Source organism: Pezoporus wallicus, unplaced genomic scaffold (genome assembly GCF_028554395.1).
Source record: "Pezoporus wallicus isolate ANWC-B61680 ecotype Strahan unplaced genomic scaffold, APGP_CSIRO_Pwel_v1 contig_4816, whole genome shotgun sequence".
NCBI classification, from domain to species: Eukaryota; Metazoa; Chordata; class Aves; order Psittaciformes; family Psittacidae; genus Pezoporus; species Pezoporus wallicus.
In genome coordinates this window covers 1,260,281-1,272,332 of record NW_026640990.1, presented here as the reverse complement: position 1 = coordinate 1,272,332, position 12,052 = coordinate 1,260,281, and the positions used below count along the sequence as shown (strand labels likewise).

The window sequence follows — 12,052 nt, the reverse complement described above, 5'->3', positions numbered from 1 at the left end:
ATTATCTTCCTGCCACATTCGGGAAGTTCCTTTGGTTTCATAGCTGTGACATTTTTACTGATTACATGCAGATGTATACATGTACCTTCCTCAGCTGCGTGTGAAGTTGTGGAAGCAGGAATAGAAGTGATAAATAAGAACTGTGCATGTAAGTGTCATTTTGGTCGTTCCAGGAGTTAACGGCATCCAAGCGGTTTGTCACAGAAGGATTTCTGGAGCTTCAGAGGTGCGGTGCTGGGCTGGGGAGCCTCTCGGTGCTGCGGTTTGTGTGTGGCCAGGCACATCAGGTTTCATTTGTCAGCTGTGTAGGCTCGCGGCCCTTTTCGCCCTTGTTGCTGCAGAAGCGGTATGTGGCTAAGCAGCCTTAGCGCCCGGGTGTGCTTTGTTGCATTTGTTACACAAAGAAGGCGCATTGCCACACTTCTGAGTTGCAGGCAATAGCGGTTTTGTTGCAGAACGTTCTGGTTTTGCGGTTTAAGCTGCCAGCGGGATGCGGGGCGGCGCTCGGAGCTTCCGAGGACAGGGCAGGACTCCAATGGATGTGCCTGGCCCCGGTCCCCACCCGGTGGAAAGACTTCGGGGGAAGGGGCCGGGCAGCAGCGCTGACGTGCGGGCGCGGTGTCGCGGGGCGGGCCGCGGGCTGGGCGCCACGATAACGCGCGGGGCGGGGGCCGGGCTGCTCCCTCGGGCGGTCGGGACCCGGCTCGGTTAGCGACACTTGGAGCGGGATTTGCGACGGGACTGGCGGCAGTTGCACGGGATCTCTGTAAGACCCTTTGGAGCCCGCGCTTCTGCAGGGTAGAAAATGGAGACCGCGTTGTAAGCGGGACACTGGGGAGTGAGTTGCTTCCTTCGCTCGGAATGTAAGTGCAAGTTCAGCTGGAGGGGGGTCGAGGGCGGTGCATCCCGCGGCGCTGTGTGCCCACGGTGGGGTAGCTCCGTGTGGTTGGAAACAGTCACATGACACAGAAATTGCCGACGCTGGTGACTATTGCAATCATATATCCTGTTGCAGAAGTAATTGTATTTTGTTAGGGTTGAGGCCAAATGTGGCATTTCGGGTGCTTCAGAGCCTAGGACCTGAAAATGTCTCAAAACTCCTAGTGCTGTTTGGTGGTAATTAGGAAGCAAGGAAAAGGGGGTTACCCCCACTTGTTTCTGTTAGAAGCTTGGAGTAATTGAAAAGAAGGAAGGATTGAATCTTACCCTCAACGCTAATGATAGTTTTACTGACAGCCGTCTTACAGGAGCTGGCTGGCTGGAGGAAAGCCTCATTTGTTCTCACTGTATACATTTCAGAGAGAGATTCTTGCAAGCAAATGAAAAACCAGAAAAGCAACAAGCACAAGTACTCAGAGATCGTTAGAACAGCATATCTAAGTTCTTTCAATTGTATTAAGTTGCTAATGCAAAGTGTGAAAAAGTAGCATTTCTTCAGGGACTGAGCCGAATTCCCTATTGGCATAAATTCAGCAAACACATAAATGATAAGGGAGGATACTCGGGGCTTGGTATTTGTAGATACACAGCTTAACATAATTTTCACAAAACATTATCTACTCTGCAAGCAAACATGGCAATTGCATTTAGCCTTTCAGACTTTGGCTTGGTTGTTACATAAGAGTATGATCAATGAAATGATAAAAAATGATATGAACTTTTTTGTTTACTTTCATGACAGAAAGTAGAACTGGGGCTTCTACTTATCTTTTTCTTGTAGGCTGTACACGAGAGAGTTGACAAGCATGATAAAATCTAAGGGGTGTTGTGATTAGAAAGCTTACCCTTTATTGAACATCATTTGTAAGGTGAAGTTCATGAAACCTCACAGAATTGAACCTGTGCATGAATGAGAGGATGCAAGTACAAGGACAAAACTGGCATTCATAGCAATGGAGAATGATATATTTTGGACTTCTGCACCCCATCTAACCTGGTGTAGAATTAACATAAGCTTAAAAAATAAATTCAAGGTCGCTCTCTTATAGTTGTGCTCTACACTTCCTAGATGAGCTGTTATGATGAGGATGGGAGTGACTTGTGTGCAGGGGTTTGCGGTGGCTCCTGTGTCTGCTCTGGGTCTCATAGCAGGGGCACATGGGAGAAGGGGAGCATGTGGTCTGGAGGGGACCAAGGGGGGTGCAGCCTCTCCTCACAAGCCTTGGTTTTCTGTCAGCTTCCACTTGCAAACTACTAGCCCTCTCCTCTCTGAAATACACAACTGTTGTATCTGGTGGGTCTTAGCTGTAGAAGGATTTTTGGGTTGCAGGTCATGGGGCTTGGAAATTGCAGACAAAATAGCTGCTCAATAACATGAGCTCTGTGGTTGTCTTGTCATATTCAAAATACTCAATTCCCTCCATAGCGGTGGTAAAATCTATGAAATATTTAGATTTTCTTTAATTAATTCTGCTGGGAATTTCCATAGCTGTCATTGCTGAAGACTCATTTTAAATAGAACATGTACTGTGAGTCTTTAGTTAGTGCTTAGGAGTCACATAAAACAAACAGGAGAATTGGAACTCTTTGGTAACAACATACCCACCATGTAGAAAAATGCATATATCAGTGCTTCCCAGTTTTTTACTTAAAGTCCATGTTTAGCTTTTTTCCCCTTTCTTGCAGAATCCTTACCAGGGTAACTTCTGTAGAGATTTTGTACCTGAGCCCCTTTTACTTGTGGATATGCTGAAGCTGAGTAAGTTACCATGGCTGTGACCACCACAAAATAATGGGCAGCTGCCACAAGTTTTAGCCTTTGCAGCTTTGTAAAGCGTGATCCTTGTATCAACCCTTGCTTTTCCAGTTGGTCAAATGGTATTAGAATTTTCTCATTTATGGGATCCAGTTCATTGGCTGTACCTGAAAAAAAGGTGACTGAAACATTTCCTGTCCCTGGCCAGACTGTTCTCCTGCTCTGGCATTGCTGCTGGACCTTGCCTGAGTCAGGCCTCGGCTGCTGCAATTTGCTGGCTAGGCATAAAAGCCAGGGGAAGGTGCATGGCAGAGGAGGGTTGCCTAAGCTCTTGCGGTTGAAGCTGTTGTCAAATATCTGTTGGTTTTCCTGCAACTGTGCAAATTCTGTGGGTTGAGGAGTTTGAGAGACCATTGTTGCTCCTGGAGAAATCTTTATCTATGTTTAGAAAACTTGCAGCTGTGTCAAATCTTAGTTGTTTTTTTTCACACCTTCATAGTGAAGTGGAGCAGATGGTTCCTTATACGATGCTCTTCCTCTTCTCTTAAAGAGGAATAGAAACTATTACAATTTTTCTTTCCACTGCGTTTTAGGAACACTTCAAGAATGAGTCCGCCACAAGATAGAAGCAGAAATTCTTGCAACAGTGAGCCTCTGGCAAAGTGCCTTCAGGCAAAGAAGGACCTGGAAACAGCTATATCTGGAATTGTCAAAGCTGAGCAGCAGATTAAAGAGAACTGGCGGGAGGTAATTTTAAATTCTTTGTAAAAAAATAATAACTAATATAACTCTAATGACAATTCTTGTTACTCCAGAGTACTTTTATTGCAGTGATGGCCCAAAACTTTCCTAGAGACTTGCAACCATCTTGCTGTGTAATTTGGTCATGCTTTTGATAAACGTATTTCTGTATTACTAGCTTTGGCACACAGAATTTCCTAAAGCTGTTGGCTGAAACATCAGAATAGAGAGAGATGGCAAATAACGTTGTTCTTTGATACTTCTTTGAAGGTGGCCTTGGAACTTTTACAAACTTTAGTCACGTGATGCTGTGGGTGACTGGTTCGTTTTTTAGAAACAAATTGCTCCAAAAATACCCCTTACCTGTGAGAAATACTGTTTTATCATCAGTGCAGCATATGCATGTTCATAATGTTTGACAGATGCTCTAGAGATGGTACATGTTTCCTCACAGGTGAAAGCAAAGATTCACAGCCACATCAGCCGCCACCTGGAATGCCTGCGCAGTCGTGAGGTTTGGCTCTTTGAGCAGGTAGATCTCATCCAGCAGCTCAAAGAGGAGGCGTTGCAGCAGCAGACGCAGGAGCTGTACTGGGTATGATTTGGTTGTAAATTGTTGCACTGGAATTTAAGTAAACTTTGTCCTTATGAGTGTTTTCTCAATTTTAATCTTGGAAGCCAAGACAATAATGTGTGCTTTGTCTTCCATGCAGTATCTGGGACAATTCAACTGCCTTATTCATCAGCTGGAGCGCTCCTGTAGTAATGAACTAGCAAACCAGATTTCAATTTGCCTGGAGAGGTAAATACATTTTATGATGCAAGTTAACACAATTGGTATTTATTTTGGTTTCTTAATTTAATCTGATTCTTTTATTCTAATGGAAGTAATAGTACATTACTGCTACATTTTTTATGGTTTCCAGACATAAGATCTTCAGAGCAGTCTGAGATATGATTCCTTTCATAATTTTTATCTTAAATTATGAAAACAGGACCACGATGAGCATGAGAGGTTTTCATTTGTGCAGATAGTTTCACATATTAGTTGTTGATGGCAGTTGAAGTAAGAAGAAGAAACTTGTGTTTTGCTGGCTGTTTATTCTGTTCTTGGTTTGTGGGTAGGCGTCTCTATTCAAGTATTAAAAATCTTTTTGTTACTTAATTAGTGCCAAATCAGTTGGAAGCCATTTTATGAAATCACAGGCTGATTCCCAAATCATGACATTCCAAAGCAAGAAGATTGTAATTTTTGGTTTTTAACTTTTCTTTATGTCACTATCATCTCACTCTTTCAGACTGGAGAGTCTTACTCTTAAACCAGAGGAGTCTTCCATCCTGAATTTTGAGGCTGACACATCTTACCTTCGCCAGGCTATTACCTCATTTGGTTCAATTAAAACAATGGTAAGCACTTTCCCAGACTGGAATACATGGAAAAAAATCCAAGGCAGTATTGTAAGATATTACAAGTGGTATTTCTACTTTTAGTTATAGCTTGAATGGATCTTGTGTATGAATCACATGGTTTCAGCTGTATAATGTATACCCAGTGGTTTATTAACTATTGCATGCAGTTCTGATTTTGACTGAACTTCAATCTAGTTATGTACGTGTTCTCTTAATATATTTTGGCAGAGACTGAGGGAATAGTGTTTGTATTCTTACTCTATTCCAGCAACTCAAAATTAACGTTATGGTTTTCTTTAGCTATTAATGGTTACACATTGTATGGCTTTCTGTGCTATAAATATTGTGGGCTTTTTATATAAGCAGCGTATTTTCTGTATTATTTGGGATAATTTTCTTAAAGGAAGTGGACTGAAGCTGGTGGTTTTTATAGTAAATCTTCCTCCATTCTGTTTTTTAAATATTGAGAAAATGATTAGCCACAAAAAAAACAGTGAGTTATAACTTCTGCTTTTGTGTAGAATACATCCTAGAAACTGGAGAAAACTGAGGTTCAAATGAACTTTTCTTTCCTTACAGCAAACCTCAGAGAAAGAGAATACTTCTCCTTGGTTCCCAGGGCAGAACTGTGCCCTAATGAACTGTGAGCAGGTAAGATTGTGTCTGTGAATGGTTAATTGTATTAAAGGGAAAAAGGAGAACTCAAGCACAAGAGGTTAGATTGCTTGAGTAATGACTTCTGTTTGTTTGTTAACATGCTTGAGCAGCCAGTAAGTCGCTGTGGTCAGCAGCAGTGATCCGATGTTACTGCTCCAGGAACAGACATGCAAGAACATAGTGTGAAAGGGAATTTGGAGTGATACTGTCAGTCAGAATCTTTTAATTGAATGTTCCTCAATGTTGTCAAGCCAGGATTGGAACTGATTCCTTTTAATCCAGAAATTCATGGGCTGTCTTATGTTGGGCTCTGCACAGAAACAGCCTCAGTGAAGGAGGGGGGTAGTAAATTGGGAATTGTAGTCAGAAGGAGGGCTACAGGTATCAGAAGTGTGCATTGTAGAAGTTGTCACTTTGATGTCTTGTCGTTTGCTCTCTGAAGAATCTGGGATCACAAAACAATCTATCAGTGCAGTGGTTTAAAGTCATACAAGCTTTTTACTTACTTAGAAGGGGCTGATCTTGATTCTGGTTCAGAAATACTGATGCATGTTGAATGCTTGTTCTGGTGTTCACTGCCTCAGCAGTTAAGAGCTTCTCATAACCAAGAACTGCCTTTCTCCACAGAAGACACTGTATGGGACAGTGAGTGCCTCACTTGCCGACTGGTTACTCGGGAGCAGACCTCTGGGTGCTTGCCAGGCTCCTTATGTTCCCAGCACCAATCTTGCAGAATGGGTTACACAAAACCGTGTGTCAGAGCCCAGCCAGGTAAGCCTTTTATGCACTAACCTGGTTTTTAGTAAAGGGGAAAACAGTTTCTGACCGCAGGCAGAATGCGGTGGGAATTTAAACCCTCTAATTCTCTTTACTCTGCCTCATGGTGAACTAAGACTTTTGCACTTGCTATGAGAATGCTCCAATCCGTACTGTGCAAACAGTCACTGAACGTTGCCTTTCACTTTTAATACATGTGTTCTAATATGTCTTTACTAGGATTTAAATTCTTCCAAAGTTTGTTATTTTGACCAAGCCTGGGGAAATCTGAAAGATTTGGAAAACTGGCTCCTGCAAAATCAACAGCAGGATGTTGCTGGGAAGACAGACTCCACTGGCCACAAGGACTCCGCCTCTACTTTCAGCTCGTCCTTTTCTACTATTGAAAAGGTGGAGGAATTAGAATCCCTTGGACAAGAAGAGATGGACCTTTCTGACTGGCTGCTTACAGCTGACACAGAAAATGGAAGCACTGCTTCAGATGAGAAATGGAAGAATGAATTCAAACCTTTTAGGGAAGAATTTAATCTGAGTGATTGGCTCCTCAAAGCTGAAACATGTACCAGTTGTTGTGGCAGCCAGATCAAAAGTGTGGAAATTGAGAACCTGGGAAATCTGAAGTGCCTGAATGAGCATCTTGATGGAAAGAAATCACCCACTACGTCTGCTGTGAATGCTTGGCTTCTTCAGCATCCCCAGGCCCCGTTTAAAGTGGAAGATGTGTGCAAAGCTAATGAGCTGTGTGCCAGTTTTTCAGAATGCATGTGTGATGAAAACTGTGGAAAAGTGGCTCTGTGTAAATGGCTTCTGAAGAAAGAAGGGAAGGATAAAAATGGCATTCCAGTCAGCCAGAAAGACGTACCAGACCCTGAGCATGAGAAGGCCAAGTCTGCTACCAGTAGCTGGCTTAACCCCACACAGCAGCTCACAGGAGAACCTGTTAGTGCAGAGAAAGCAGATTATTCAGCAGAGATCGCAGAACCTTTGAAAGTATTGCTCGAAAGGCCTCTGACAAGCTGGCTAGCTAAGGCTGAGCACAAAGCAGAAGGGGCAGAAGAGAAGGCAAGTAGGGAAAAAGCAGATAATAGTTTCAGGAGTCCTTTCCTAGACCTCTTCCACCTCCCCTTGAACGTAAATAGTTGGGTGCTGACTTCAAACAACCCAGAAAATGCTAACCCACCTCCAGCAGAAGATAAATGGCTTCTACGCAAGAAAGCACAAGTGAGCATAAGTTTTTGTTACTGCCGTATTCTAAACCAATGTGCCAGGTTTATTGTTTTACCAGATATAATGCCTGCCTCCTCTTCTAAATTCGTAGCTCTTCTGGCTAATACTGACTGACAGTTTTTAGGTGTCTTATGTCTTGTAATGCTTTTGTGATTATTACTTAGTTACGTAGATGAGGCCAGTGTTTAACACAAAACAAGATAATAGGTTTTACTGAATGAAGCAAGTATCTCAAAGTCTCAGAAGTCAGTTTTATTTTCTGTTTGAACACTTGACAGAATGTGAAGATACATCAGAATTGTAGAATCATAGAGTTGGCTAGGTTGGAAAAGACCTTTAAGATCATCAAGTCCAACCTTTACTCCAGGACTGCCAGGTCCACTACTAAACCATGTCACTAAGGGCATCATCTACATGCTTTTGAACATGAATGTATTTATGTTTGGAGATCAGTAATTAAGGTGACTTCTCTTTCAGGACTTTGGCCTTCCTACAGTTTGTGACCTTTTTGCCTGTATGAAACTCAGTGGAGATAAAGAGAAATGGCTGTATCAGACTCCTTTACAGGTAGGATGCACAGAATGCATGAGAACGGCTGAGCCTAAATGTAACTTGGGGATACGGAATACAGGCACTGGCAGCTAACTGGCATCCTCGCAGTTCTCAGAATGTAATGTCTAACAGCCCTGTGATGCCCTCCACCTTTTTAACAGGTTGGACCATTCTAGTTTTTCATCATTCCTCCTCTTTTGATCACAAGCCAGGAAGGGAATTACTTGTGTTCTTGAGTAGATCACTCTTCAGCTGATTGACACTTGGTAAAATCTTGGTAACTACTGTAACTGGAATGTGCAATTAGTGTCTAAATTTCCAGGCAGCTTCTCTCTTATCTCGGTAGTGTATTTACAGTTGACGTCATGTTTTCCTTTCTGCTGAGATAACTCTTTATCATTGTTTTTGAAGTTCATGAAGAAGTCCTTCTTAGCAGGCGCATTGCAAGCCCTAGAAGGCAAGATACTCAGTTCTAGGAACTATTTTAGTATGGGTCTTTTTCCAGGGGGTGTCTCATGTTTTTTGTCCAGAAGTGTTGCTTTTGGTTTACCACAGAGAATAACCCCATTTTAAATTTGTTTAGATGTGAAGAACTGGAAGCATCGAAATCATCCCCTTCCTGCTGATCGATCGCACAGCCCGCTGAGTGACTGCAGCCAGCTGAGCTCTTGTGTTTTGTGTTTGGCCATCTGCTTTTTCTTCTCAAATTATAACAAAAAGAAAGATTACTCATATAACCGAGTTACAGTGCAGAAGATGCCTTTCTGTCATGATTAATTCTGAAATGTAAATCCACTGAGCACAAACAATCCAATACTATAGAGGTGTTAGTAAATTTGTATCTGTTATGGGACTGTGTGAATCTTTTTAATGGGTTGTCACTTGAAGCCAGTGCAAATATAAAGCAGATCTCCCTGGTGCTGTGAAACGTTCAGCCTTGGCAGGGACTTTAGGAGTGTTGCTGTTTCTTTCAGCTGCTACAAGTTTGTGGTAAGCTGGGTTTCAGCTTACTGGGATTGCAGGATGACTTAGGCTGTATTTGGAAGTAATTTCTTTTATAGAGCAATTGCGAGCTTTAAAGTTTCCATTTTCATCTTGTAGAAGTGCATCTCCTGGCTGTGTGTAGTCTAGACTTTGAAAAAGGCAAGAACTTACGGGACGTGACACGTGGCAGGAGAATAGGTAACTTAGTTGTGAATGAAGACTTTTCTTGCAAATCTTTGAGCCCTTCAGAGAGCAGACTAGGGTGTTAAACTTCATGCGTCAGTAGATCAGATGTGTCCCCAGCACTTTATAACTATTTGAATTTCACTGAAAAAGCTCTAAGTTGAAATGTGTATGTTTCTGCTGGTTCTAGATAATTCATAGTGAACTTTTATCGACTAAACCACTGGAAAGCAGGCATCTTAGCCACATAATATTTAAAGGTAATATTTGGGGAAGTAGGTGCCTTCTCATCTGATTGATATGATGCTATTTAACTGGGAAACACTAACTTAGTAAACTGCGTGTCTCCCACTGGTGCATTTTAAAGATATTTAATCTGTGGAATTCCATGTTATGCATATGAAAGTGGGGTTGGGTAATTCCGATTCCTGTAGCTGTGGATGTAATACGAGCAATACCTCTTCAGCTGTTTAGCATTTTGAGCCTGTAGGAAAGAGTGTGGAGGTGGAAATGTGGATCACACCTGTCAGCTTGCATGAAAAACTGTGAAGTTATATAGTTCCTAGTGCAACTTATACTGGCTCTTAATGACTATAAAAACAGCCTCCCCTTCTCCCAGCCCAGCACCCTGCCTGGGAATAAAAGTGATTGTTGTTCTTCACAACCTTGTAGAAATGATTAGCAAGATCCAATGTTGGTGTCACATGGCAGTGTGAACTTGTTCCTGCCTGATAGAACCTGTGCATTTGTTTAAAAATCAGTTTAGTCTGAGAGAGTGACACTGCACATCTGAAAGAGGCCCTGAAAGGACGTCAGCAGACTACCTGCAGTGCTCAGGCTTCTGTAGCTGGGGCTTTCTGCTGAAAGCAGTAACATGTTTCTGAAGTTCTCTTTGCCCTTTGAACGTGTCCTTGCTGCTGCATGGGAAGACTGCACTGTGACTAACTCCAGTAACAGCCTAATTTGATTAGCAGTTGAACTTAATAAATGTGATTGACGTGCAGCCCACCTTATAATTCCTTGTAGTCGTCATTGTGTGCTACTTTGTCAGTTCATTATGAGCCTTTAAAATTTGGGGGTATGTATTCCTTTACTTACTCAACCGACTTGTTATCACTAATTGATATTTATGTGAAACATTGATTAGTCTTTTCATTAAAAAATAATTACAACCAAAGGCTGTGTTATATCTCCTTTGCACGATGGTTCACACAGCACACTGTGGCATACTGCCCAGGTAGCCTCTGTTAGGATATGGCTGCAGCTCTGTCTCCAGCCCTGGACTGCACTCACCTGCTTTAGCTCATCCCTTCTCCAAGACACGCAGTTGCACAGAGCCCCGGCACCAGGCACACACCAGGGTAACCCCTGTCAGTTACTGCACTGCAGCACGAAATGCAGATTTAAACATGACGTGTGTTTCTTACAGCTCTGGAGTACTTAAGGAGGCTGTATGGGTCTAAGCAGCCTTCGGCCCTCTTCTCTATGGCTGTGAAACATCTCTGGTCTGGCTGTGCAACTGGAAGTTAGCTCCTCTCTGGTGCCTCTGCTTTCCTAGTTTTTGGACATTGAGCTTGCTGCATGTTTTGTTCCTCCTTTGAGGATTTTCCATTTCTTTCAACTGGGCTGCACTGTACTGTGAAGAGAACATTCTCATGAGGCATCTGGGCCTGGCAGCTGTTCAACCACCATACCTTGAATTTCACATGTGGGTGTGCATATGTAGTTTTCCTAAGTGGATTGGAGGTTCTTAGAAACAGCCACGTGCAGAACTCCTGGACATACATCCTGAATGTTTAGCTTTCAAAGACAGTGGGGGGAATACTTAAGGTTTCCCCAAAGACAAGGAGGACAGAGTAGTGGGAGCAGAGAATGCTCTTCTCAAACATGTGGAGACCTTCCTTTGAACAATCTGAGATTGTCAGATTGATGCCTTGTACTGAGCAGTGCTTAATTCCACTTTTCTCTCCCAGTGGAGCTGGAGCAGTTACTTCCTGCTTCCCCCTCAGCTGTGTTTCTGCAACAAATGAATCCTCCTGACTTGCTTCTGAGCAAAATAACTGAAGTGCTTTGGGGCTGTGTAGTGTCTGTGCTGGTGACTTTGCAAGTTAAAGAGTGCCTGATGAGGACCTGTTACGCCGCTGCACTCGAGATCTGCCACAGGCATCATGGGGGGCCTGCAGACAGCAGAGGAGAGGGGGGGAAAGGCCAGCACTTGATGGGGTTACTGGTAGAGGCTCCCCAAGTCAATAAAGCAAACTGCTGTTTCTGCTGTTAGACACACAAAAGAGCACGAGGGTATGAGTGGCAGCAGAGGTCTCCTTCCCTCCCAAGTGCCCACATGGAGCAGGGTACCAGACAACTCAGACCCAACCCTGCTGTTGCAAGTCAGGGGCTGTTCTCACACGACAGAGAAAGGGCGGCTGAAACAGGGGGAAGGGACACTCAAGGGGAACAGAAGATAAGTAGTAATGATGCTGTGAAAGTACCAAGGGGCTTGTGGTACCCTTTGGTGTCCTTGCAGTGCCTGACGTTCACCAGTGTAGGCCCACAGAGTACACAATGCTCCACTTGAAACATACCTATTTCCTATCTAGAAGTTAGTAAGCACAGGGTAGCCTTGCGTTAAAGCATAAAAAAGGATTTTCCCTCTCCTTTTCAGTCCCAGATTAGGTCAGAGGTAACACAAGTTATGAACACGGGATCGTTTTTCTGCCCCAACATACATTTGTTGTCTTGTTTTGATAAGCAGCTTCTGGTTCATGGAGGAAGCTGGAGATTCCTATCGCATGACTAGTGACTTTTCAACATATTCCCCAGCTGTAA

The 12,052-nt window shown here is 43.2% G+C and overlaps 1 protein-coding gene across 1 annotated transcript; it reads left to right on the top strand.

Moving 5' to 3' along the window:
- The first annotated feature begins 333 nt into the window (after positions 1 to 333).
- NCOA4 (nuclear receptor coactivator 4) lies at positions 334 to 9,801 on the top strand. The gene is given in 14 exon segments (XM_057421600.1): positions 334 to 421; positions 424 to 520; positions 522 to 769; positions 772 to 836; positions 838 to 863; positions 3,289 to 3,442; positions 3,891 to 4,031; positions 4,150 to 4,238; positions 4,735 to 4,843; positions 5,426 to 5,497; positions 6,131 to 6,274; positions 6,500 to 7,501; positions 7,985 to 8,074; positions 8,643 to 9,801. Coding segments are annotated over 14 exon segments (2,316 nt in total). The 5' UTR covers positions 334 to 348; the 3' UTR covers positions 8,649 to 9,801.
- The last annotated feature ends 2,251 nt before the right edge of the window (positions 9,802 to 12,052 follow it).